The sequence below is a fragment of the Arvicola amphibius genome, chromosome 4 (assembly GCF_903992535.2).
Source record: "Arvicola amphibius chromosome 4, mArvAmp1.2, whole genome shotgun sequence".
In the NCBI taxonomy this organism is placed as follows: domain Eukaryota; kingdom Metazoa; phylum Chordata; class Mammalia; order Rodentia; family Cricetidae; genus Arvicola; species Arvicola amphibius.
In genome coordinates, this window is record NC_052050.1 from 3479071 (window position 1) to 3503941 (window position 24871).

At 53.1% G+C, this 24871-nt stretch overlaps 1 protein-coding gene across 7 annotated transcripts; it reads left to right on the plus strand.

Annotated features, from left to right (window-relative positions):
- Positions 1 to 5955: 5955 nt before the first annotated feature.
- Cant1 (calcium activated nucleotidase 1) lies at positions 5956 to 23662 on the plus strand. 7 transcript variants are annotated; one of them, XM_038327219.1, is made up of 6 exons: positions 11754 to 11902; positions 12993 to 13248; positions 18847 to 19505; positions 20930 to 21133; positions 21865 to 22239; positions 22972 to 23662. In XM_038327219.1, the coding sequence occupies exons 3-5, from the start codon at positions 18869 to 18871 to the stop codon at positions 22233 to 22235; spliced, it is 1212 nt and encodes a 403-aa protein (XP_038183147.1). In that variant the 5' UTR covers positions 11754 to 11902; positions 12993 to 13248; positions 18847 to 18868; the 3' UTR covers positions 22236 to 22239; positions 22972 to 23662. The 7 variants fall into 7 exon arrangements, with proteins under 7 accessions (XP_038183148.1, XP_038183146.1, XP_038183147.1 ...); XM_038327216.1 differs by adding an exon at positions 12794 to 12884 and having other exon boundaries at positions 11788 to 11902; positions 12973 to 13248; positions 21865 to 23662; XM_038327214.1 differs by adding an exon at positions 12794 to 12884 and having other exon boundaries at positions 11788 to 11902; positions 21865 to 23662.
- The last annotated feature ends 1209 nt before the right edge of the window (positions 23663 to 24871 follow it).

The following is a 24871-nucleotide window of genomic DNA, read 5'->3' on the forward strand; positions in this document are numbered from 1 at the left end:
TTTGTTTTTTCCTGCCCAGGCTGGATGCCATCCAGGAACAGCAAGCTTGTTAGAAAAGGGGGCCAAAGTCCACGCTTCCTGTCAGTGTCGGGGCTCCAGCTTACCACTGTCAAATGGGCTAGACCTGGACCTCAGACGGCCCAGGTGATATGGCAGGGACAGTGTGGCTCCAGGTGGAACAGAAATACGCTTTCTCCTTCCATGCCCTCTAAAAATCACTCAAAAAGAAAGAGACACCCCCACAGAACAGCGAGGAGAAGGTGCAGTTGGTCCTGTCAGCATCCTATCGCCAAGGAGCCTGCCTCCCGCAAGCTCCAGGGAGCTCCAGCATCTGCCTCAGAAGAGTCAATCTGTGCAGGGGGAGTTAGCAAGAACGGCACAATGTTGTCCCTAAAACTTCTGCTCTGTTCGCCCCTTTGCCATAAGCGCTACCTCACACCTCACCGCAGGGAAGGTGTCTGTTCAGCCCTGCTCTGGCGCCCGGATGAAGCCACGAAGACGGAGCTCAGAGGCACTGAGTCCTTCCTGGTCTGTCAGATGGCCAAGCCACCCTACCTCCGTCCAGCTGAGCCGGCTGTGCCGACCGAATCCTCCCGCCTCTCAGGGCTCTCAGCGCTGACTTTTTAGAGCCTCTCTCAGGGGCTGCGTCTTTTCTAGGCCAGGTCAGAGGGAAGCGCCAGACACGTCAAAGCAGAGCGAGAGAGAGAGAGAGAGGAGAGAAAGATGAGATGAGACGAGAGAGAGAGGGAGATGAGAGATGAGGAGGGGGAGAGGAGAGAGGAGTACGAGACGACGAGCGAGCGCCCGAGGAGAAAAAGTCTCACGAGGAGGGGGGAATCTAAGGGTGAGAAGAGGGGGCTGGTTTTCTGCAACGTCACAGCGTCCTAACACCTTATCTCTCAGCAGCCTCCCAGGTCTCTTTGGCAGAAGCGGAAATGTGGTTTCTCTCAAAAGTAAAGGAAGAGAGGAAGAGAAAGCAGGAGAAATACAAAGAGCAAACCCCAGCCAGATGTGAGCTGCCGAGGAGCCTAGAACGCTCCTAGCGCTTTTTATCCAAACAGCAGCCAGCAGCCGTAGAGGATTAACTGTGTGTGTGCCCTGCTGGCTGGCTGGCTGGCTGGCTGGCTGGCTGGCTGGCTGGCGCTCCCTCCTTCTGGACACCCTGGGAGCTAGCACAGGCTTGGAGGGGATGGGGATGGACACTGCTTATCCAGAGGTCTTTCCAGATGTGGAGGTGGCTGGGAGCCCAGGACAAGGGTGCTCTACTCAGGATAGAGAGCTGCAGGAAAGCTAAGAACCTTAAGTTAACCGATGGTTAGGGAGCTGACTTATGCATGTGGGCAAGCCTGAGACAAACAGTGGCCCATCTGTGGCAAACTCCCCAGCAGGACGTCTACTTGCCAACTGGGGACCAATGGGTAGCTTTGAGGACATCCATAGTCCCTTTGTAAAAGAATGGCAGGCTTTGTGTTCATGCAAGTATGAATCGAAAGGGGATGGCTCGATCGTTCAGCTCATAATCTAGAGAACTCTGTGAGGCAAAGGTGAGCGAGCAGCCTTCAGAAGGTTCAAGTCCTCAGTGAAGCCCCGAACTGAGTTCTGGGCCAGCCTGCTTGCTCAGCCTCTGCTAAGCAGCTCCACTCTGGACTTTCTTAATTACCCCACATGCCCTCGTGAGTCTCCTCCTCCCGTGGGGATCCTGCCCTAGGCTTCTCCAGAGAAGTCCCTCCTATTTTCCATCCGCAAACACTGAGTCAGATGACTTGCTCCACAATCTTATCACAACCCCATAAGAGAGAGGGTCTGGATGGAGAAACTGCCCTGATGACATTCAGGCTCTCTCTCTCTCTCCTCCTCCCTCCCTCCCTCCCTCCCTCTCTCTCTCTCTCTCTCTCTCTCTCTCTCCTCTATCCTCCTCCTCCTCCTCCTCTCCTCCTCCTCTCCTCCTCCTCTTCCTCCTCCTCCTCCTCTTCCTCCTCTCCTTCTCTTCCCCCATCCCTCCCTTCCTCCTCCTCTCTATGAACAGGAGATATAAAATTAGAGATGCCAGGATATCCCAGGCAAAATAAACAGACTACACTTTCCTATTCTTTGTTGTGCCGGCATGAAGTAGGGCCCACAGAATCCAAGCGGGGAGGGAGGAGAGTAAGAACCCAGTACCACCCCCATCATCTCACCCAAGGCGGGATATAGATCAGTAGAGGGCAGATCCCAGAATGGGCAGGGACGGATGGAAGGACAAGAGGGCGGATTCTGGTGGCAAGGAGCAGCCTGTGAATTCCCACAGGCTTCTCCAGAAATTCCAAACCCAAATGCCAACCCCATGAGAAGGATAGATGTCGCTGAGCCCTCTGGTACCCACAGGGGAGGGAGGGGGAAGGGCACTTAAGGGTGCTTGTCGAGAATAAGTAGATGTGTTCCCATCAGAGATGTGACCTGCCCTGACAGAGCAAGACAGTTCCTGTTGCTTAGCACGTATCTTAGCTGAAGGAAAGCACTGGGATAAGACTCATTCCTGGGAGTGACATGAAGCTCTCCCACCGAGCACATTACAGTCTCTGTCACTCTGTCCCCTACATCCTTTGCGGTAGAGCTGCCTGGGTTAGCAGCCAACAGAAGCAGAAAGACCACTTAACCCTTGCTAGGCTGCTGCGGGGACAACAGAGAGCCTTGAGAGTCTTGTGAAGGTTGGATGTCACAATACAGCTCCCAAGGTCCTACCCCCAAGGCTCAACTCAAGGAAGCCCTGGTCACAGCAGGGCTTCTAAAGTGGGGCACGTGGCTCAGGAGAGGGGAAGATGTGGAGGCAGAGGAGTTGCCCTCACCACACACATCTAAGATAGCAACACTGTAATGAACTTCTGAGATAGCCAAAAACCGTAGAAAGTTCTAGAAACACACCAGAAGACAGGCATTACCAAGTTTCTGTCAAACTTAGGGGAGACCATGGTTTTGGATATTTTTCTGTATTTGGGAGATTCAGGGTGGGAGTTGTTTGGTTTGTTTTTGTTTTGTTTTGTTTAAATTATATGTATTGGCCAAGTATGGTAGCACATATCTTTAATTCCAGCCCTTCAGAGGCAGAGGCAAGCAGAACCCCATGCATTTGAGGCCAGCCTGGTCTACACAGCAGGTTTCATGCCAGCCAGAGAGATGTGGTGAGAAACCATCTCAATAAATAAGTAAACAAACAAGCAGAATTACGTGTGTGTGTGTGTGCACGTGCATGCATATAAATACCACAGTGTACATGTAGAGGTCAGAGTGTCTTCTTGTAGGAATTGTTTCTCTTTTTCCACCATGTGGGCCCCAGGGACCATATTCAAGTCATCAGGCTTGGTAGCAAGTGCCTGTATTCACCCACTGAGCCAACTCAGCTGCCCCGTGTTTTGTTCTTCTGTATGTCTGTTGCTATGTAGTCTATGCTGACCTGTAACTAATGTATTTACTCTTTCTCTCTAAGTTTGTGTCTGTGTGTGTGTGTGTGTGTGTGTATGTGTGCGCGTGCGCGCGCGTGCGTGTACATGTGTGTAAGCATGGGTGTGGAGGTCACAGGAAGACCTTGAATCTTGGTTTACAGTCTCACTATTTTGGAACCCATCAAGTAGGCAAACCTGAATGGCCAGCAAGTCCTAATTCTGCCTGTCTCCGCCTCCCTAGCACCGGGATTATAAACCCCTTTGCCACAGGCTTTTTTGTTTGTTTTGTTTTTCTAACATGGATTCTCAGCTGGAACTCGGGTCTCTGGACTTGCAAAGAAGCGCTTAGCAGCCAAGTCCCCCTTCCTTTGGCGACAGAACCTCACTCAGTAAACCAGGATGGCTTCCAACTAACAGCCCTCCCTCTGCCTCAGCCTCCCAGTTTCTGGGACTACGTGTGCCCCACGGTGCCTGCAGTATCTGGGGAAATTCGGATAAGCATCCCTACACCTGAAGGGTCTCACACAGTTAGTAAAAAGGTTGGTGAAGTGGATGGGAAGCGCTAGAATACCCAGGATAGCTACTAGTATTGCGTAACCTCTCGCCTTCCAGACTGTTAGGTTGAGCCCCACGTCTCCCAAGACGCGTAGAAGCGGCTTGTTCATTTTCTTTGAGGTAGAAGCTGGGAGAGGAGGAGCATTGTACCAAACACAGCAAAGGGAACCTGTGGCTTCCCATGAGGCCTGAAAGCCAGAAGGCTCAGGGGAATTCCAAGTGATGGGAACAGAGATGGAGTTGTGTCTGAAGACTGTCACAACTGGCAACCCAACCCAATAAGCCAACAGACAAAAGGGACTCACAAGGCTCCGTCCCAAAGGCCAACGCACGCCACTGCAATAGAAGAAACAAAATGTGTTACTGAGCTGGACAGCTTGCTAGGCTCCTAAAGCCGCTTGTCATCAACCTCATTTCTGCTTTGAAGCTGTAAGAAAGACAGGAAGTTTGGCAAGACAGGGAACGCTTTGCAGATTTCCTGGTCTCCCTCCATCCCTGCCACAAACACTCCAAGCAACCAGAACCTGAATGTTTTCCACACAGCCAAAGCCGTCCCTCCAGGGCTAAGGCACGGGTCATGGTGAACCACACCAACAACCTAATAAATGAAGCCCAAGTCAGCAGCAGGGCTGTCAGAGGTCATCAGCCCTGAGTAGATGGGACAGACATCAGACCAAGCACTCCTCCAGAATCTCCCTGCCAAGTTCCCAAATGAGCTGTATGCTGCTTCCGCCCTGAATTCCATGGGGGCTGCACCTACCCAAGGATGTCTGGGATAAACCTTCAAAGGCTTCCTCCATATTCTCAAGTGGCTCTCTCTTAGATCAGGGCAGCTCTTGCGAGAAGGACTTGAGGGTCACTGCAGCCCACTGTGGAGGACACACTCTGAGCCGTGACATACTGTAGTGCTATGTATGTGTGTGTGTGTGTATACACAAGTGACATATATATGCGAGTGTATATGTGGTGCATCTGGTGTTTTTTTGGTCTGTGTCTATGAGTGTGTGTACACACACACACACACACACACACACACGTGTGTGTGTGTTCAGATGGGCAGAGGCTGAAAGGGGGTGTTGGTCACTTTCCACCTGATTTCCTTTGAAAACTCAGTTCCCATGCTTGTCCAGCAGGTGTTGTGGTCCTCCCCCGCCCCCACCTGCTCATACTTTGAGCCATTCCCCAGCCCCCTTTTGGCTATTCTTTTCTCCTCCCTGGCCATGCCATCCCTGTCGCTGTTTTCTGATTGCTGGGAAGGGCTGTGAGGCCTGGGTTGCAGTAGGGACAGCACTGGGTTCCCGATATAAGCGCAGCATGTCATCAGCAGCTCCATGGCGTCTCCCACTGGGGCCCTAACATCCTGCCAACCCAGCTATTCTGGGCCCATTGGCCCGGCTATCCCACAGGCTCAGGCTGGTTTTGCAGACTTTTGAATTCCATTCCAAAGGGTAGTGCGACAGGCAGGCTCCCATTGGTGGTGTCCCACTGCCAAGAGGCGGGCAGGGGAGCCTCTCAGAGATCCGCAGAAGTTGCTGAGATGGGAAAGGAAACCTGGCACCCGGGCCCGCTCCTGGACACTGGCCCGAGCTCGTGGCTCCCGCCTAGCTCTGGACTGTACTCTGGGAGGCTTGGGCAGGTGGAACTCAAGATTAGCAGCTGCCTGGACAGGCCGGACACGTGGCTTGTACAGGACTCACAGCTGGAAGAAATCAAATGTAAGGGTTGTCCCTCTCCAAGGTCAGCACACGCCTCCTGGGGCCATTCACGTGCTTCTCGACTTTTGTTCAGACATTTAACTTCTCCATGCCTCAGTTTCTCCCTCTCTACAGGCTTCCTCTGTTTTTGGTAATACACGTTTTCAATTAACGCAGAGGCAAAGAGTGAACCTGAGGCAATATTTTACGGGATAAATAAAGTGAGAGCGCCCCCTGGTGGAAGACACAATACCAAGCACTTAACTAAGAGGAGCCGTGAGAGAGAGGGATGAGTCGCCTTTTATGCTGAGCAACAGAGACCAAAGCACTCTGGAAGGAGGTGTGCAGGGAGCAGAGAAAGCCCTGGGTGAGTGACGGCCTGAGGGGACAGACGTGCCTTGCTCACATGGGCATGGCCACGTCGAGAACCCTAAGGCCTCGGGCCCAGGGAGTGTGGCGCAGAGGGAGCTCAGCGCTTTCCTTGGGGTCAAGCACAAGCAATTGACCAGTGCGTACGGAAATGAGCAACGTTCAGCCTGGACTGCTAGCCTGCAGACCCCTCCTAGGAGACCAGCTAACTCGGGTCCCTGGGCTGCACGCGCCAGTCTGGGGCTGTTGCAGAAGCTGGTTCCTCAACAGAGAGTGCACGGCCCAGGTGACGTCAGCTTTTCTGTACGTGTGTCTATGTGTCTGTCCTTTCTTCATTCCCTTACTACACCCGTCCAGGCCCAAGCTGTTCAGAATGTGGAGATGGCACTCAGAACAGGACACCCAAGACACGGTGTACAGTCCTTAGAACTGCCCCGGGAAGCAACACCTTTCTCCACCGTCTTCAGCTCTCTGGTCTCTACTCCTTTTTCCCCACAGAAATCCAGCCATGAACTCACTTGAGAAACAGCGCATGAGCTTCCCCACCCCTGTGTGGAAGCTTACCAGCAAGAGGGCGGGAGGAGGGAGGAGTGTGTGAAGGAGGAGGGAGGAGTGTGTGAAGGAGGAAGAGTGTGTGAAGGAGGAGGGAGGAGTGTGTGAAGGAGGAAGAGTGTGTAAAGGAGGAGGGAGGAGTGCGTGAAGGAGGAGGGAGGGAAAAATGTGTGAGGGAGGAGTGTGTGAAGGAGGAGGGAGGAGTGTGTGAAGGAGGAGAGAGGAGTGTGTGAAGGAGGAAGAGTGTGTAAAGGAGGAGGGAGGAGTGTGTGAAGGAGGAGGGAGGGAGGAGTGTGTGAAGGAGGAGGGAGGAGTGTGTGAAGGAGGAGGGAGGAGTGTGTGAAGGAGGAGAGAGGAGTGTGTGAAGGAGGAAGAGTGTGTAAAGGAGGAGGGAGGAGTGCGTGAAGGAGGAGGGAGGGAAAAATATGTGAGGGAGGAGTGTGTGAAGGAGGAGGGAGGGAGGAGTGCGTGAAGGAGGAGGGAGGGAAAAATATGTGAGGGAGGAGTGTGTGAAGGAGGAGGGAGGGAGGAGTGTGTGAAGGAGGAGGGGAGGATTTCTGTGAAATGCTGTCTCTGGACGTGCCACAGCTGTTGCCCTATGAGCTCACCACAGTTATGGTTTCCCACAGGATGGAGCTAACAAGATCAGCTCCCCTGCAGATAGCACTAAGTATGGGCTGGAACTGAGCAAGATACATTGTATATATGTAGGAAATTGTTACACAATTTTTTTTTCAAGATGGGGTTTCTCTGTAGCTTTGGTGCCTGTCCTAGAACTAGCTCTTGTAGACCAGGCTGGCCCCGAATTCTCAGAGATCCACCTGCCTCTGCCTCCTGAGTGCTGGGATTTAAAGGCGTGCACCACCACCGCCCAGCTACATAAAGCATACTTTTTATTTTATTTTATTTTATTTTTGGTTTTTCGAGACAGGGTTTCTCTGAAGCTTTTTTAGAGCCTGTCCTGGAACTAGCTCTTGTAGACCAGGCTGGCCCCGAACTCTCAGAGATCCACCTGCCTCTGCCTCCTGAGTGCTGGGATTTAAAGGCGTGCACCACCACCGCCCAGCTACATAAAGCATACTTTTTTAAAAAAGTTTTTCTCTAGGACTGGAGAGACGACTCGGGTTAAGAGCACTTGTTGATCTTGCAGGAGACTGTGGTTTGAGTCCCGCATATAGATCACAACTATCTGTAACTCAGTTCCATGGGATCCTATTCCCTCTTCCAGCCCCCATGAGCACCACGCAAAGCACATGGTGCATGTGTATTTCGCTAAAACAATTAGACACAAAACAAAATGAATCTTTTTAAATTTTAATTTATTTATTTATTTATTTATTTATTGGGTATGAGTGTTGCACCTGAATGCCAGAAGAGAGCATCAGATCCCACTGTAGGTGGTTGTGAGCCACCATGTGGTTGCTGGGAATTGAACTCAGAACCTCTAGAAGAGCAGTCAGTGCTCTTAACCAGTGAGCCAGCTCTCCAGCCCGGAATATTTCTTTTTTTTTATTATTTATTTATTATGTATACAATGTTGTCTGTGTGTATGCCTGGAGGCCAGAAGAGGCCACCAGACCTCATTACAGATAGTTGTGAGCCACCATGTGGTTGTGGGAATTGAACTCAGGACCTTTGGAAGAGCAGGCAATGCTCTTAACCACTGAGCCATCTCTCCAGCCCCCAGAATACATCTTTTTTTTTTTTTTTTAAAGAGAAAGCTTATATGTTTTTTAAAGGTACCTTGTTTGGTGATAGGTCACATGACTTCATCCAGAAGGAGTCTTGTCTCATACCTGACAGGAAGGTATTGCTACAGTGAGGGACAGAGGAGACACTGAGCACACATTCTGGCCAGGCCCTCCCGCTCTGCCTAGCCCCATTAGATCAGATCCCTTTGGTCCAGTCACTTTAGATACAAAGTTCCTTCTCCATCAGATCCAAGCGTTAAAATAACATTCCCAGGCTGGAGCTGGAGCTCAGATGGCAGGGAGCTTGCTGAACATGCCCAAAGCCCTGGGTTCCATGCCCAGCACCACATGGACCAGGTGTGTTGGTGCACGCCTGTAATCCCAGAGACTTAGGAGGTAGAGGTTGGAGTATCAGACGTTCAGAGTCACCCTCATATATATATACAGCCAGTTTGAGGACAACCTGGGCTACATGTTTTTTAAAAAATACAGTCTTTCCTGGGCTCCCTGGATTTTAGATCTTCATCTCCGAAGGTTCTCGTGTCTTAAGCAGAGATTCAATGAATTTGCCATGCTATGGGAGTACAGGCTAGCCCTGGGTGGGGTGAGGAAAGTCAGCATGCCTTTTCTGATCCTATGGCGGCCATGATGAAGTCTCCCATGATGCAAAGAAGACTGAAAATCAAACCACACCTGTTTGTGCTCGAGCATGGAGCCGCTGCTGACCCTGAGGAGGGTCGTTCCGTGTGCCAACTGCTCTGGGGGACACATGCTCACTCCTCTGTGAAGACATCCTTTGCACCAGTCATTCTTCCTCTGGGAATTTAACCTAGATCCATTTTATAGTTGTGATCTGATAACACAAGGCTACCCCCCGATGAAATATGAGATTACAGATACCCCAAAGGGATATTTTAAGGTGGAATAAAATAACTTCCTTATCATATTAGGTAGAAGACTATCATAAAAACCTCGGTAGTCTCCTAATTCTACAGGTTCAAAGCAATCTGTTCAAAGGTTGTGTCAAACAGCTTAGGAAGGCTTACAAAGAGATGGTGAGAAGAACTGTTGAAGCAAACTTTAAAAAAAGGTCTACCAGAGCAATCTAATAGCCTCTGGAGAGAGCTGTGTGTCCATGGAGACGTCATTCTGATCACGTCAGTATTATGCGATAGCAACAGGGAAGAATGGATTCCTTCTTAAAGCGATGTTATTGTAGTTCAAAGATATGACAAGGCTGAGAGGATAAACCAGCTGGAAAAATGCTAGCCTTGTAAGCACAGAGACGTAAATTTGACTCCCAAAACTCATGTTACAAAAGAGATGGGTGTAGTGATGATGCATGCTTGGCAATAGTGATGCATGCTTGGCAATAGTGATGCACGCTTGCATTCCCAGTGCAAGGGAGGCAGAAGCATGTGAAGCCTGGGGCTCCCTGGCTCACCTTCTCCGTCTGTTCACAGGCCATCTGGAAACAAGAGGGGTGACACCTGAGGAACAACAGCCTAGTGTTATGCCCAGATCACGGAGTCCCCCAAAACTTGGAGACCAAGCCCTGTATGTAAAACCAAAGGGCCTTTATTCTTACACAAGTTTGCAAACTCGATCTCTCCATGTGTTCAGCGTATTGGAGTGATTGGAGAGTCCCAAGTTCAGTTGGGGTTGGGTTTTTGTAGTAGCAAAGGTGGGGTGAGGAATTTCTAAAGTTCAGAACCCCTGATTGGCTGACATTTGTCTAGGGGTGTCTGGTGAAAAGCAATGGATGTGTGCTGGCAGGTGATCCTATCTGCAATGGTTGGAATGTAGGAATTTTCTTTGGATGGGATGTTCCTGGGTGGTGCCTGGGTAGTCTCAGTTTGTGGTCTTTCTTGGAATCAGAGTAAACTACTGAGACTCAGGCTTCTATTGAGCTTATTGTGACTCAGTGCTACACCATGGTTGTCTTCTGGCCTCTAGGGGAATGCACACACGTGTGCACCTGTGAACACATAAACCCACACAAAGGCAGTGTGTGTGTGTGTGTGTGTGTGTGTGTGTATAAGTGTAAGCACCAGACCTGGTGGAACACATCTGTGATCTCACTCAGGAGGCTGAGCAAGAAGGATCATTGCAGATTTGCAACCAGCATGAACACAGTAAGTTCCCTGTCTCAATAAAAACAAATCATGTATTAATGTGTTTATGTATGATGTCTGTGCGTGTGCACGCGCGCGCACACACACACACACACTTGTGCACATGACTCTGCAATCCAGCAAGGAGAGGACATTTGGTGCCACCAAACTGGCAAAATTAAACTGCCTGAGGAACACTGGGACTGCTATCTACCTTAAAGTTTTATTTTATTTTATAAAAGTTAAACCAGGCAGAATTAAGTAATGTATTATTTAGAGCCACACAGCTATGTGGTAAGAATGCAGAAGAGAATGATGAACACAATCTTCTGGGCTGTGTTGACCTTTGAGGGTGTAAGAAGGAGCGTGGAATGGAAGGAATACCCACGGTGCTTTAAAAATACTGAGAACAATCTGCTATTCCCTAAGTGGACAAGCTTTAACAAATAAAGGGTGCATAATTCAGAATAATTATAGGAAGAACAACTTATGCTTGGAGCTCAGTTTGGTCTGACAGGGAACAGTGAGTTCAAGAAAGTTCTGTCTCCCACCTCAAGCAGAGGAGGGGACCCAGCACATTTCCAGTTTTATGTGTAATTTAGTCTATGTTCTGCCGTTAGCGTGTGTCCTATAGGACATCTTTCACAGGGATCACAAGAATCTAGCAGTAGCCACGGCTTCTGAACAGGAAGGGTGGAAAAAAGGGCTGGGTTGTTTTTTTTTTTTTCCCACTGTGTGCGGTTTGCATATTTCGAATTTCGACCGCCCCTGTGCACCGGTTACTTCCCAGAAGGCTTTCGGGAGACCCGGAGATGAGGCTGATGCTCCCTGGCTGATGAGGGCCTGTCCCAAGAGTCCTGCGGTGCTACCACTGTCTGGGACTGTCTGGGATGCCTGTTCACACAGCACAAGAACTCAGGGCTAGGCAGGAGACCGGGAAAGGAGGAATGGGGGCTGGGGCACCGTTGTTAAAGGTGGACTGCAGTCGGGTATGAGGACACACTGCCATCCTCATCCAGTGCAGGAATCTGGTGCTGGCTGTGAAAACTAGACACCGGATTGAAAGAGAACTAGGGCGGCGGAGCGGGGTCTGAACTTCACAGCTTCCTGAGACGAAGACGGGGAGGACCAGGCAAAGAACCTTGGAGCTGGGGAATGACAGCCACCTCCAGCTGCTATTTCCACTTCAACGTTGGGCCCAAGCCCAAACGAAAAACTACAACTCCCAGCAGCCCCACACGCAGTGCGCAGGCGCAGAGCGGAGCTCTTGGGTGGGGGAAACTCACGCAGAGCAAAGGTTGTCGGGAAGACGTGGCTCTAGGCCGCGCGGAGCGAAATGGGACGCAGGTGCAGAGCAGAGGCTGCCGGGAGCGCGCGGCCGGAGTGGGGCGCAGGCGCAGAGCAGAGGCTGCCGGAAGCGCGCGGCGGGGCGGAAGTGGCCGCCCGCCCCGTCCGGCCCTACGCAGGTAGGCGGCAGCCCGCGGGCCCCGGAGCCAGGCTCTCAGTGGGTGAGTGACGGCGCGCCTGCTGCCGGTTGCCCTCCCCTGCCGGGTTCTGGGGCCTGTCGCCGCCCGCACCCGTCCAGCCTGCTCCCGGGCACTTCAGGTTCCCTCCGCAGCTAGCCTGGGACCGGTGCCACAGACGGGAGAGCTCCCTTCTGATGAGAGTGGAGTACTGTGCCCCCGAGGAGGAGTGGGAGACCTCTTCCTCTCCGGACCAGCACTCTTCAAGGCCCTAGCGACAGCCCCTTCTTCCCGCCCTGCCCCGCCTGGGCCTCCCCAGTCTGACACTCGCTCGCAACTGTAACAGAGCCACGTATCCGTCCACCCCGTCCCCACCTGTAACTGCCCACCTTCCTGCCCCCGTCCTGGCTCTCGTCTTCAATGAAGATTGCACCTTCCTCTGGGCAGCACTACGCGCTGTTTCCTCTTACTCCCCAGCTTTCCACCCTCTCTGCCCCTTCTGCACACACCCCCTAGTCCTCGCCTGCACGTACAACCCGATTCTCAGCTGGGTTCTCGCAGCCTCCAAGACTGGCAACCCCTGGTCCATCCTTGTTGCTTGGTGTCCTAACTGTCCTTCCTGCCCCGGGCACCCATGACACTCTTCCACCTGCAAGCAGCCTTCCTGCAGTCGCTCAGGAGGACCTCAGTAACCAGCTTCATTTCCCATTCCGGTCTCAGGACTATAGACTTGAGGAAGCAGAGACCTGGGAAACTGGTCTCATGGTGTCAGTGGCGTCTGGCTGGCCAGAACTGGCAAGCCCCTAAGACTTAACAAGGGGGCCTGCAGTACAGAGCTGTGTTGGTAGCTCCTCCTCCCTGCCCCTCTGTGGAGCTTGACTGAGGACCATCTTTCTGGACCGGGCCCCACAGACTGTCCTTTTTGCTGCTCCCCAGATCTCAACGTGGCAGTCCTGCTGGGACCTGTGAGTCCACAGGCCCTTGCTGCTGACCTCCGCCTTCCGTGTGTCCCGAGGCCTGGTGGAAGGTACATTGGAGGAGCTAGCCTAGTTCTTTCTGGCTAAGACAAGGGATTTGTGTCACAGAGAGCCAGCTAAGTCTCCTTCCCTTTACAGTTGTGACCTTGCTTCCACAGCCTGCGGCCGCTCTACAGAGTACGTGAGAGCATTTTCACCCAGCTGTCCAACAGCACACTCCATCTGCTGTGCCCACGGAGCAGAGGGCACGGGAAGAAAGGTCTAGAGTGTGCAGGAGGCAGGTGTCCCCTTTTCACCCTCTGCCTGAACGTGGCATGTGTTCCCGTGAAGCTCCCACAGACACATGTGACCCTGTCATCTGAGTCTCCGACCGTCCTTCACAGCAGTGTGGCTGTCCTCAAGGTGGCTGTGCAGGTATGTGGTCCAGCGCGTTAGCATGTGCTCTTGCAGGATGCGGGGCTGCCGTCTACACGCCTTTCTCTGCAGAGTGGAAGCCAGTGCGTGTGGAGAATTCCTGGAAAGCTTGTCTTAAATGCCAGCATCCAAGGATTTAGAGCCCTATATACTGATTTCACATAACTTATTTTCCTTTTTACCAACGGAAGATAGTTGGCTAGGAAAAAATAATAACCCGGCACAGGTACTTATTAATAAGTCTGCATGGAGCAGCGTTAGGGTTCCTCTCGGTGGACATTTCTCTCTTGAATCCCAGTTTCTCTCCAGTAGGCATAGCCATTGAGTGCTTCACCTGTGTCCGGTGTGGGCAGGGACAGGAAATGAGGTAGAAGCTCAGGTCAGTGCCAGCGCATCGAGAGTGAGCAGCTGTGCCCAGTGAGGAACAGGTGAGCATGACCCGTCAGCAGATCCAGTCCCCTGGCACTGAGAGAAGCTCCGGAACAGTGCAGCTTATGCCCCCAGGGTGCAAGTGTGCTTTCTGGAATCGAGTGCTGGGCTCAGTCAGTCTGGGGCTGTCATAGCCCTGGTTTCAGGCACCCTGGCATCCAGTGTTTGGGGTGTCACTTTGACCCAGAAGGCAGCTCTGTTAGAATTCCTTCCAGGGCGCTGGTGATACAGATGAAGCGGATGAGACAGGGTTTTGATGCCACAGATGCAAACCAGGGAGGGTCCTGAAGCTGCTCTGCTGACCCAAGGAAATGCCTGGTGTGAACTGCAGTGAGCCTCAAGTCAGCCATGTTGCCCCTGCGAATGCTATATTGAGTATAAAAGGGAATCAAGGCTGAAATGCCTTACCTGAAACCGGGGAGGTTTTCTCAAGGGCAGATGTGACCTCAGGGCCCCTCAGACTATAAGGGAGGCAGGAGAGCTAGAGGGAAAGGCTGCAAAAAGCCACTGGTGGGTGTCAGTATTGCTGGCCCTAAATGGGGAGGAAGGAGCCACAGGCTGGAGTGAGGTCAGCCTTTGGGTGCTGGCAGAGACCAGTAGTGGATCTTCCCCAGAAGTCTGGGAAAGGAACCAGCCTTTGGGTGTAGCCCAGTGAGGCTAATCCAGACTGCTGCAGGGCTGGGAAGTAATGGTGTGTGATGTTTCTGCTACTATGCCCTCAGTAACTAGTTACATCCCAGGAAACCAACACTCCTGCTGAGAAGCTGCCCTAAAAACAGGCTGGAAAAAGTCCTATACCAGTAGCACAGAAGTTGACTCAGGAGAGAATTCCCACTGCCTTGTGTTCATGACGCTGTGGGGTGGGGTGCAGATGTCAGAGATCCTACACGTGGCCTTTGAGGAGGAGCTGAGTGGCCTCCTGGAACACACATTTCCTTTCTTCTCGTTTCCCTGGACTGTTCACCTGCCCTAAATCGGGAATGGAATTCTTAGGTATAATGCTGAGCTTGGCAAAGCCCAAAACCTGGAGCCAGCCTCCACGTCCAAGTGTCTAAGCGGTGGCTGTACACAGGTGTGTTTCCTAGGGACCTGCCATCAGAGACTGCTGGGAAGCCCTGGGTGTCTGCTGCCTCCTTCCCCAGCAGCCTTCTGGTCAGGGACTTTGTGCAGTATCGTGTGGTAAAGAAATGAGCTTCAGATTGACTAGACACATGAGGCCTGTCCCCTCTCTGGTGTGGAAGGAGTGGGAAGCCCTTTCTGCAGGAGTGAGGAAAGAGGCAAGAAAATCACGCTAAGAGGGCCCTTCCTTGATCCTGGAGGGGAGGAGTCAGCTCTGGCAGCCGCCTTAAACCTGTTTGAGCTGCCACCTCTTACGCACACTGGCCTCTTGTGAAGGAAGCAAGAGGGAGGAACGGGCCACCTTGACTATAGTCCACAGAGTGCTGTACAGACCCAAGGTTGCCCATGGAGGTAGGTGCCCTCTGTGGCTGTGGCTTTTCCTTTGGTCATCTAGAAACGTCCTTTGGAGTGGACAGACAGATGCATGTGTCTAATGTGAGATATGGCCTTGTGTTTTATGTTGAATTTAGCTCTTCAAGACTCACTGCATAAGAGGGGTGGGGAGGAAGGGGACCTTTGGATGCTAGACACTTCTGATGGCTCTTTCTGGTCATGTCTGCTGGAGTAGGGTTGGCTCTAGCTCAGAGCCTGGGGAGACCCCATCTGCAGGCCACGGTCCAGTGCCCCTGGCTGTCCTGAAGGAACTATGACTTTATAGTGCTCAGATCAGGTGGACAGACTTTCTTGTCACGACCATGCAGACTCCATAATGACCTCAGGGTTCCTGTGGGGGGCGGCAGGAGACAACCCCAAACCTGTCCTTTCCTGGGACTGTGGTCCATCTGGTCCCTTGCATCTACTGGCTCCTGTCTTGTGGCCTTGTCAGCATCTACAGCCACAGGACACAGTCAGTCTTGAGCACTAAGCAGCCGGGGTCCAAGGACACCGGTGGAAAGGGAACTGACTTGAAACTGTCTTCCTAAAGAAGGAAAGGAAGACCAGGGGAAGGTCGTCTGATGGGGATATTCATAGAGGCTTCTGGAAGGCAGGAGCTGTTTCTAGAAGCCTGATACTATGGAGAACAGCCCCCCACCCTTTAATCAAAGGTGCCTGAGCCCCATTGGTTTCCTACCTCTCGCTCTTGGACAGTTCCTTCCCTTGGGTATGGGTTGGCTGAGTGCAGGTGGTCCTTGGGCCACTGTCCGGAGGGGTCTGGGTTCCTAGTGTCTATAGAGAATGACGTATACAGTAGTCTGTGGTGACCCGCAAGTCACACACAGGTCTGGAGAGTTAGTGGCCCAGAATTCTCGGTGTCATTGTCATTGCTATAGGGCAGAAATTAGGGTGTCTTAGAGCTCTTTCCAAAGGTTCTAGGTAGGAACTCATTCTTTGTCCTCCAGCTTCTCATGCATCTCTGGGTTTGGGGCCATATCAACACCCCACCTCTGTCTCTGTGGTCATGTGACCTCTCTACCCATTCCTCCTGCCTTTTACACACACACACACACACACACACACACACACACACGAAAGCTCAGCCCACAGAAGGCTGAGGCAGAGGAACTGTCTCGAGTTCAAGGCCAGACCCTGTCTCTACAAAGAGAAAAGAAACTTGTATGATTGCATTTTTGTCCTCCTGGACAGCCTTCTCATTGGGGTCCTTAATCGCTCCCTCAAAGTCTGAACTGACGCGGAAGGCTCCTGGGTAGGGGTAGTGATGGTAGCAGCCTCCCGCTGGAGGGATGACTTGCTGGGCAAGAACACATGGCCAGAGAGGGTCACACAGTGACAGCATGGCTGTTAGGGCACTTTCCGGGGCTCCTGCATAGCCTGTGTTCTGCCAAGAAGCTGGTCTGCAGTCAGGGGAGGTGTCTAGGCTATAAAGACACCTGCCAGCCCCAGGGCCAGCAGAGACGTCTCCCTGGCTGTAGGAGGGACAGTGTAGCTCAGGAGCGCAGCCCGGGCCAGGGCATCATGGTGGAGGAGAGCACATTGAGTGTGGTGCTCTTGAGATGCTGAGCAGGGCACTAGAGCGGCCAGGGAGACCTGCTCCTACATGGACTTGCATTCCTCTCTCTGTTCATGTCCCGGAGAAGACAGTCCAGGAGCACACATGAGACAGCCAGGTGGACAGGATGTCTGCAGACCAAAGCAGGGGCCGAGGAACCCGTGTCAGCCTTCCCTGAACAGAGTTGTGGGGCTATGGGCTGTGTCCTGTCTCAGCTGCTACAGGGGCCTCTTGGAGCAGGCGGGCTGGTGACTTGAGTAGTGAAGGTGTGGTGGCTCACAGGAATGCAGAGTGTATTGAACACAGGCAAGTTTGCGGGTTGCAGAGACCAAGGATGATGACAGTTCATAGTGCTTAGCACTCTGTATAGCGATCATCTGTTGGGCCTGTGGCTCACGCTGGGCAGCTGAGTGGCTTGTTTGTTAGGGCCTTGATCTGGAGCAGTGCACTTTCAGAACGACTGGGGGAACCTCACCATGGTGTTGATCTTTGACCCCTTCGGAAGATGTGTGCCAATTATCTCTTGGCTGCAAGCCCTGAGCTGGGTGCCAGAGATGGAGCAGGAAGCCCTGACCCTATGGAGTTCTCAACAGAAAGAGAGCAGATGTGGGGAGCCTCCCAGGAACCCTGGGGGTGCGAGTGAATCAGCTATGCAGAACAGAGCAGGTATCCTGGGCAAGGGAGTGGTGAGGTTTGCCTTGGAAATAAGGACCCTCGTGCTTAGTGGTTGGGACCAAAGGGTGCCAGGGAGGACCAGAGAGCCCTCAGAGATTGCATGGCAAGTAGGGCTGGCTGCTGGGTGGCAAAGGGCTCTGAGGAGGAGAGTGGCTGCAGAGGACCAGGGAGACTTTTGGCATGGAGGGATGACTCGTGAGTCAGCGGCTTTGGATGGAAAACCGCCGCCATTGGGGAGCCATCAGGGAAGGCAGAGGAAGGTGCTGAGGCCACTTCTTGTCACTGTGGCAGTTTGAAGCATGACATCCACATAAAAGCTGCACCTTTTCTGTGGGTTTTATGGGAATTTTGACTTGGTGGTCATGTCTGTGGGTTAATTGCCTTGAGGCTGGGGAACTCAGGCTTATATTTTGAAATAGTGTCTAAGGTGCAAGTGGGGATTGGAATGTGGCAGTATTTGTCACTTGGCAGAGCTCAGTACCACATCCGGGATAAGGATATAATACTGATACACTGGTTCTAGCCGCCAAAGCCATGGCAATAGAGAGTGTGTGAGGAGAGCCTGAGTGAGTCCCGAGGAGGCACTGCCAGCATGGGGTGGGGACACTTTGATGGCACAGAGAGCCTTCTCCTGCCCTTGCTGAGCAGTCTACAGCATGGGGAGAGCACCTCTGCAGCCCCCAGACAGGAGAATCTTGTGATTGGGTACAGTGGTACCCACAAGTGTCAGATGAAGGACTGAAGGACTAAGAGCAGTGGCAGCCATACCTTCTGGGCAAGAGACACACCTCTCCACCACAGACAGCACTAGCATGGAGGCTTTGTGGCACTCAACTGTTGTGGTCTGCTAGGAGCAGGCAGGGCAGGCAGCTGCGAGGAGGTAGAATTCCCAGCTTCCTCCAGTGCTCTGGGCCTGTAGCTATGCCATAGTATAGAGTCCAGCTTGGTCCTGGAGCCAAAAGCATGCCCCAAGTCGTACAGTAGGCAGTACTGAGAGACAGCACCAAAAACAGCAGCAGAGTGTTTGCACTGTCTCACATCTTCTTGTGTTGAACATTTCAGAACCTGCCTAGGAAGTAAAGGCTCAGTGACCCCAGTCTGATTATGAGGGAGGCCCTGCCGGGGCACTAGCCTGGGGAGCAGGGTGGTTGGAGAAGATTTCAAGAGACAAGTCAGGTTCATATCTGCACGTCTATTAGAGCATCTGCCAGTCTGTAGGTACTAGCCCTCACCTCCCGTCCCCTCTGCTTTATTACTTTGGAAACACTTGCCATCCTGATGAAGAAGAACAGCTGACCTCCATGCTGGGGTCAGGGTTTGGCCAGTACACCACCGCCATGAAGTGCTGTCTCTGCTGAATGAGGCTGACTCAGGACTGGAGAAGAGTCCTCTGGAGCTCACTGGCTGCTCTCCTCTCCCTGATCTAGGTCCTGCCTAGCGCGCAGTCTGATGCCCATCCAGCCCTTTGACCACCGGGAATGGAATGAGCCTATGCACTCCCTCCGGATCACTGTAGGGGGCCTTCCTGTGCTGGCATCCATGACCAAGGCCACAGACCCTCGCTTCCGCCCCCGCTGGAGGGTGATCCTGACTTCCTTTGTGGGTGCTGCCCTCCTTTGGCTGCTGTACTCCCATCATCAGGCCCCAGTACCGGGCAGATCCCCCGCCTACAATGCACACAGCCGGAGGTTCAGCCCGGATCATGTGTCTCGCTACAATGACACTTACCCCCTGTCCCTGCCACAGAGGACTCCGGGTGGGACTCGCTACCGGATTGCAGTCATTGCTGACTTGGACACAGGGTCCAGGGCCCAGGAGGAGAACACTTGGTTTAGTTACCTTAAGAAAGGCCACCTGACCCTGTCAGACAGTGGGGACAAGGTGACTGTGGAGTGGGATAAAGACCATGGAGTCCTGGAGTCCCACCTGGCAGAAAAGGGGCGGGGCATGGAGCTCTCTGACCTGATTGTCTTCAATGGGAAACTGTACTCCGTGGACGACCGTACAGGGGTCATCTACCAGATCGAAGGCACCAAAGCCGTGCCCTGGGTGATCCTTTCTGATGGTGACGGAACCGTGGAGAAGGGTAAGTAGAGCCACGGCTATGTCCGTCACCCCCCTTACTTCTGGGACCCTGGTCCTCATTGTGTCTTCAGAGGATCCGTGTGCTCCTAAGGCACAGTGTGTCATAGACAGTATTACTCTCGGCAGGTGCTCACCTTCAAACTGGATACTCAGTGGTTCACCATGATCTCAGGCTCTAATCAATTTATTGGGGCCACAGGTCAGTGTTGCTACCCAGGCTGCTGTGAACCCAGTCCAAGGGTCTCTGTGTGGAGCAGCAGTGACACCTGGGGATAGAATCTGATGTTAGCCCCATGTGTAGCAGAGAGGAGCTGCTGCCCCACAGGGTAGGGGACAGCAGATCTGGTGTGTCCCCACAGCAGACTCCTCGGGTGGAAGGAGGGCTGCCTTCCTTGGCCCTCTCACTGCCTGCCAGGCCTGGCTTGGGTGAGGAACTCACTAGTGTTTGTCCAAGGCTGGGCTCTCGGGAGAGGCCGTCTCCAGCTGGTTACAGTGATGGTGTTGCTCACCCATTTCCTGCCTGTAACCTTCAGGGTGTGGGGTGGCTTTCCCCTGAGTGGGAAGAATGCTGGATAATGGGGTTCTGGGGGCTGATTCTGGTTGTTCATCCAGAAGGGTCCCAAGTCTGGCAAATGGAGCAGCTTCTCATGGAGGCAGCTCAGAAGACTCATGAGGTCACTAGGGCTACAGGAATCATGCCAGTCCCTCCAGAGTCACTCCGGGGAGTGTCAGGGGCCTCCGTCCTTCTACAGTGGGGAGGCAGGTGCAGCACTGGCCTCCCAGGGACTAGGGAGCATGCAGGAGTTAAAGAGCTAGCCTGTGGGAACCTTGGGAAGGAGAGCGCTGGCACAGCGCAGGCTTCACCACTTGCTTGATTGAAAGGGAAGGCAGCTCTGGAGTAAATGCTCTGAGGTGAAGGCGAGGATGGTGAGGGTCGCTGCCTAAAGACATAAAGATCATAAAGACCCTATCCTTCTTCTTCCTTCCCCGGCTGTGGGAAGAACAGACCCACACAGTGATGGCGGGCGAGAGGCCGGCAGTGGGTGGCCCTGTGCTGAGCTGTCAGCTGTGGTCCTCAGTGGCAGGTAACTGGCTCCACAGAGCACTTGGAAGCTCGGATTGCTGGAGCACAGGAGGTCTGGGAATGGTCTAATGCAGTTCTTGAGTTGTCGTCCAGGAGACAAGCTCCTTGGAAGGAAAGGGGTAAGAAAGAAGAGGATGTGGACTCTGGGACCCACTCTGCCTCTGCCAGGCTCCCTTCTGGGCCTCTTATCCCAGCCTGCAGTGAACCTCAAGGGTGGTAACTTACAACATCCAAGAGGCTTGGCACCGCTCTGGATACAGTTGACAGAGCACAGGCAAGAGCCAGGCTGGGCATGGGACATGGGGACCAGGGTCTCAGGCTCGCCACTCTTGTTGCCCCAGGATTCAAAGCCGAGTGGCTTGCTGTGAAGGACGAGCACCTGTATGTGGGTGGCCTGGGCAAGGAGTGGACCACCACCACAGGGGAGGTGATGAACGAGAACCCCGAGTGGGTGAAGGTGGTAGGCCACAGGGGCAGCGTGGACCACGAGAACTGGGTGTCTAGCTACAATGCTCTGAGAGCCGCCGCTGGGATCCAGCCGCCAGGTAAGGCTTCTCCCTAAGAGGTCCCAAATATAAAGACTTCACAGCTGGCTCAGGTGTGTTGGTGACAGTCATTCGCTGTATCCAAAGGTCACTCCTCATGGGGGTGAACTCTGAGACAGAGAAGCCATTTCTGTTTCTGTTCCTCACTAGTTCAACAGATGGCCTCTGCCCACTGCCCACTAAAGTCCCCTCATCCCCATAAAACATTCTTCGTTTGGGGGTCACGGCCCTCATAAGCAGAGGAGGAAATGGGTAGGAACTGAGGTGCCTTCCCCTGGGCTCTGAGTGTGACCTTTGTCTGAAGGAGGCTGAGTCAGGTGTGGGGCAAAGTGCAGCAGGGAGCCAAGACCCAGAGAACTCTTCTGTGGGTGCTTCCCCTCAGCTTCATGGCTGCTGCTCTGCTTGCTGGGTTTCCCCTTTTGACTCTCTGACCTCCTGTGTGCCCTGTGATCAGCACCAAGGGAAAAAAAAAGAAAGAACTGGTGAAGGCTGCAGCCCCTATGGGGACCTGAGGACAGCTAGTGGGGACATGAAGCCCTGCCCACTCAGCGTTAGGCTCTGGCCATGCTGTGTCTGTGCATGGCTGCCCTAGATAACCCAGATCAGCTGTAGGCTGTCCTCCAAAGGGCTGGGGATTATAGCAAAGGGTGGACTGAGACCATCAAATGTCACCTCTGGGATGGCAAGACTGGTGATGTGTGGGTGACTGTGTGTCTGTGCTGTGACCCCAGGCTACCTCATCCACGAATCCGCCTGCTGGAGTGACACGCTGCAGCGCTGGTTCTTCCTGCCACGCCGGGCCAGCCACGAACGCTACAGCGAGAGGGCCGATGAGCGCAAGGGCAGCAACCTCCTGCTGAGCGCAGCCCCAGACTTCAAGGACATCTCCGTGAGGCGTGTTGGGGAGCTGGTCCCCACACATGGCTTCTCATCTTTCAAATTCATCCCTAACACTGACGACCAGATCATCGTGGCTCTCAAGTCAGAAGAGGACAGCGGCAGGATTGCCACCTACATCATGGCCTTCACGCTAGATGGCCGCTTTCTGCTTCCAGAGACTAAGATCGGCAGCGTCAAGTATGAAGGGATAGAGTTCATCTAGATGAGTAAGTTCCCATGCCTGCAAGGCGTGGGCAAATCGCCTGAGGCACCGCCAGGACTCAATTTCATAAAAACCAGAGGAACACACTTTGACTTGTTTGTTGTTTTCTTTTTTAACTGAGCTGTATGCCTGGATAGAGGTTTCCAGAATAGGAAACTGAGTCCCAGGCCATGTGACACAGCTTCAGGAGAAGTTCTGAACCTGGTAGCAAGGGCAGGCAGGAGTCCTGTATAGGAAAGGCAGGATCTCTGCCTACCCATGCCTCACTCTGCACTGCCACCTTGTGGTAGGGATTGGTCACTGCTGCTGCTGCAGGTACCTTTTGAGCACTGGCCTTCAAAATCCAGCCACGCCTCTCCTTTCCTCCACCTCTTGCCTAGGTCTCTTGCCTTTCCGAGTTCTCTGGCCTGGCCAGTAAGTATCTGAGGCAACAGGTGTGCTGAGTCTCGGCCTCACCCTGGGAGCACAAGGCAATCTGAGGGTGGGACTGCCAGATAGGCACTCCAGGGCACCCCTCTTCCTCCTGTGTCACCCTGGCGTTCCACTCTGCAGACCCTTGGAAAGTAAATGTTTACATGGTAGGGCGAGGGCCCCACCCCTTGGACACACCTGCCCACACTGCTGAAACCATTCTAGCGCAGGATTGCTGCTTCCCATGGCCCTCGGGAGGATCTGGGGCTGTGCAGGCCTTTGAATTATTAACTTATTTTTATTAAGGTAATTTCCTTTTCTACAGAACACAGCGAAGGTGGAGTTCCCACGTCTACTCCTTGCAGCAACAGAATCATCACCATAGCCGCAATGGCGAAATTATCTTTTACAGAAAGGGTCTCTGGATCCTTGGCCTCTGCCTTCTAGCAACTTCAGAAGCTGCCATGTCTTCCTTTCCCAGCAGTGGCTGAGGGAGGGCTCTAGAGACCTGTCCCTGTTGTACCATGCCTTTTTTGCTGGCTCCCAGTGAGCATTTAGCAGCCTTCTGTTTTCTGTCACTTCCTGTTCATGCTCAAGAGCAAAGGCTGCAGAGTCAGGGTCAGAGGTTGCCCTGTAGGTAGCAGCCACCTTAGTCATCCTGCAGCACCCTTAGGATAGGACGTGGGGACTGACAGCCCTCATAAGCCCCTTCCACTGGGAAGCGAGGCGGACCACTGCCACTGGGGCTCTCACTACCCACATGGCAGCCTGTTGACTGGTGACATCTTTGTACTGTCTGTGTGTTGCTGAGAGCTAAGCCATACCTCTTCGATGTGTGTCAACTGTGTTAGAGTGTGCTTCTAAGCTGAAAGGGAGAAAATGGACCCTCATGGAGTCAGTGTGGCCCTGAGGCAACACAGCACAGCCTTCACCTTCCTTTCCCTGACAGAAGCATAGTGATTGTGTCCTTCCCTCCCTCATTTGTTTTGTAAACAATAAAGTATCAGGGGACTGTGCTTCTCTTGTCTGTGTTGGCTGTTGCCAAGGGCTCTGTCCCGATGTGTCTAAACAGGTGGGGTTGCAAGCTTTGGGGTCATGATAAGCTCCTCACGGCTCCAGGCTTCAGTGTGTATGGCTGTCTCCAGCACTTCAGGCTCTGTCCCACCCCACCTCTCCCTTTTAAACCCCGGCGTCTGTACTATGTGCTATACAGTACTATGCCTGTAGCTCCTGACCATCCTGTAGTATGCAAGCCAGGGAACCCGGCTGAGAGACAGATTTGAGACATGGGTCACTCTTGATACAAGAATGCCAAGTTTATTGTGCTCAGGGGAAGCTTATATAGGGCTCTGGCCACGCCCCAGCTCTATGGATCTTTCAGCTGCAGACCCACCAGCCTGCCATCAGGGTCCCGTGCTCAGAGCAGCTGCAGGCTTCTCAGAGCAGAGGAAAACAAGTTGTTTTGCTCAGAGCAGCTGCAAGCATAGGAAAAACAAGCTGTTCACAGGGACTTCAGGGTCCGGGGGTCCACAGCCCCCAATAGCTTCCAACATCTCCCCACTCTGCCTGTTACTGGAGTCAGGACAGATCCTGAAGTGCTGGAGACTGGACCACAGCAGTCAAGCCAGGCTTGGTGTCCCAACCTCCACAGAGAATAGCAGAGAAGGGTTTGCTCAATGTGGTCACCTTGGGCAGAGGGACAAGGAAAAGACCCAGTGTGGGCCAATAAAGCAGCTCAGTGTGGACAGTGCCTGCCGTACGAACCTGACAGACTGACCCTTGGAACTGATTGCCAAAGCCTGTCCTCTAATATTCATATGACTCCCTGTGGCGCCTGTGCTCTCTCTCACACACACACACACACAGAGAGAGAGAGAGAGAGAGAGAGAGAGAGAGAGAGAGAGAGAGAGAGGAGAGAGAGAGAGAGAGAGAGAGAGAGAGAGAGAGATACAGTGGCTCTCCCAAGTCCATCTTCGGGTTCCTGGCATACAGTTAGGTTTAAATAGAGGGCAAGAGTTACACCTGGTCATGGTGTGGTCCTGCCCATCATTGTGTCTGGCCCTGGCTCCTGGGCTGTCCAGCCAGGTCATCTGTCTGACAAGTCAGACCATGTGGACTGCTTCCAGGAGACAAGGGTCTCTGACTAGCACCAGGCCTCAGCTTTTCCTTCCTCAGGTGAGGCCCCTGGGAAAATTCCAGTTTCTTGTAATCCACTATCTCAGTTT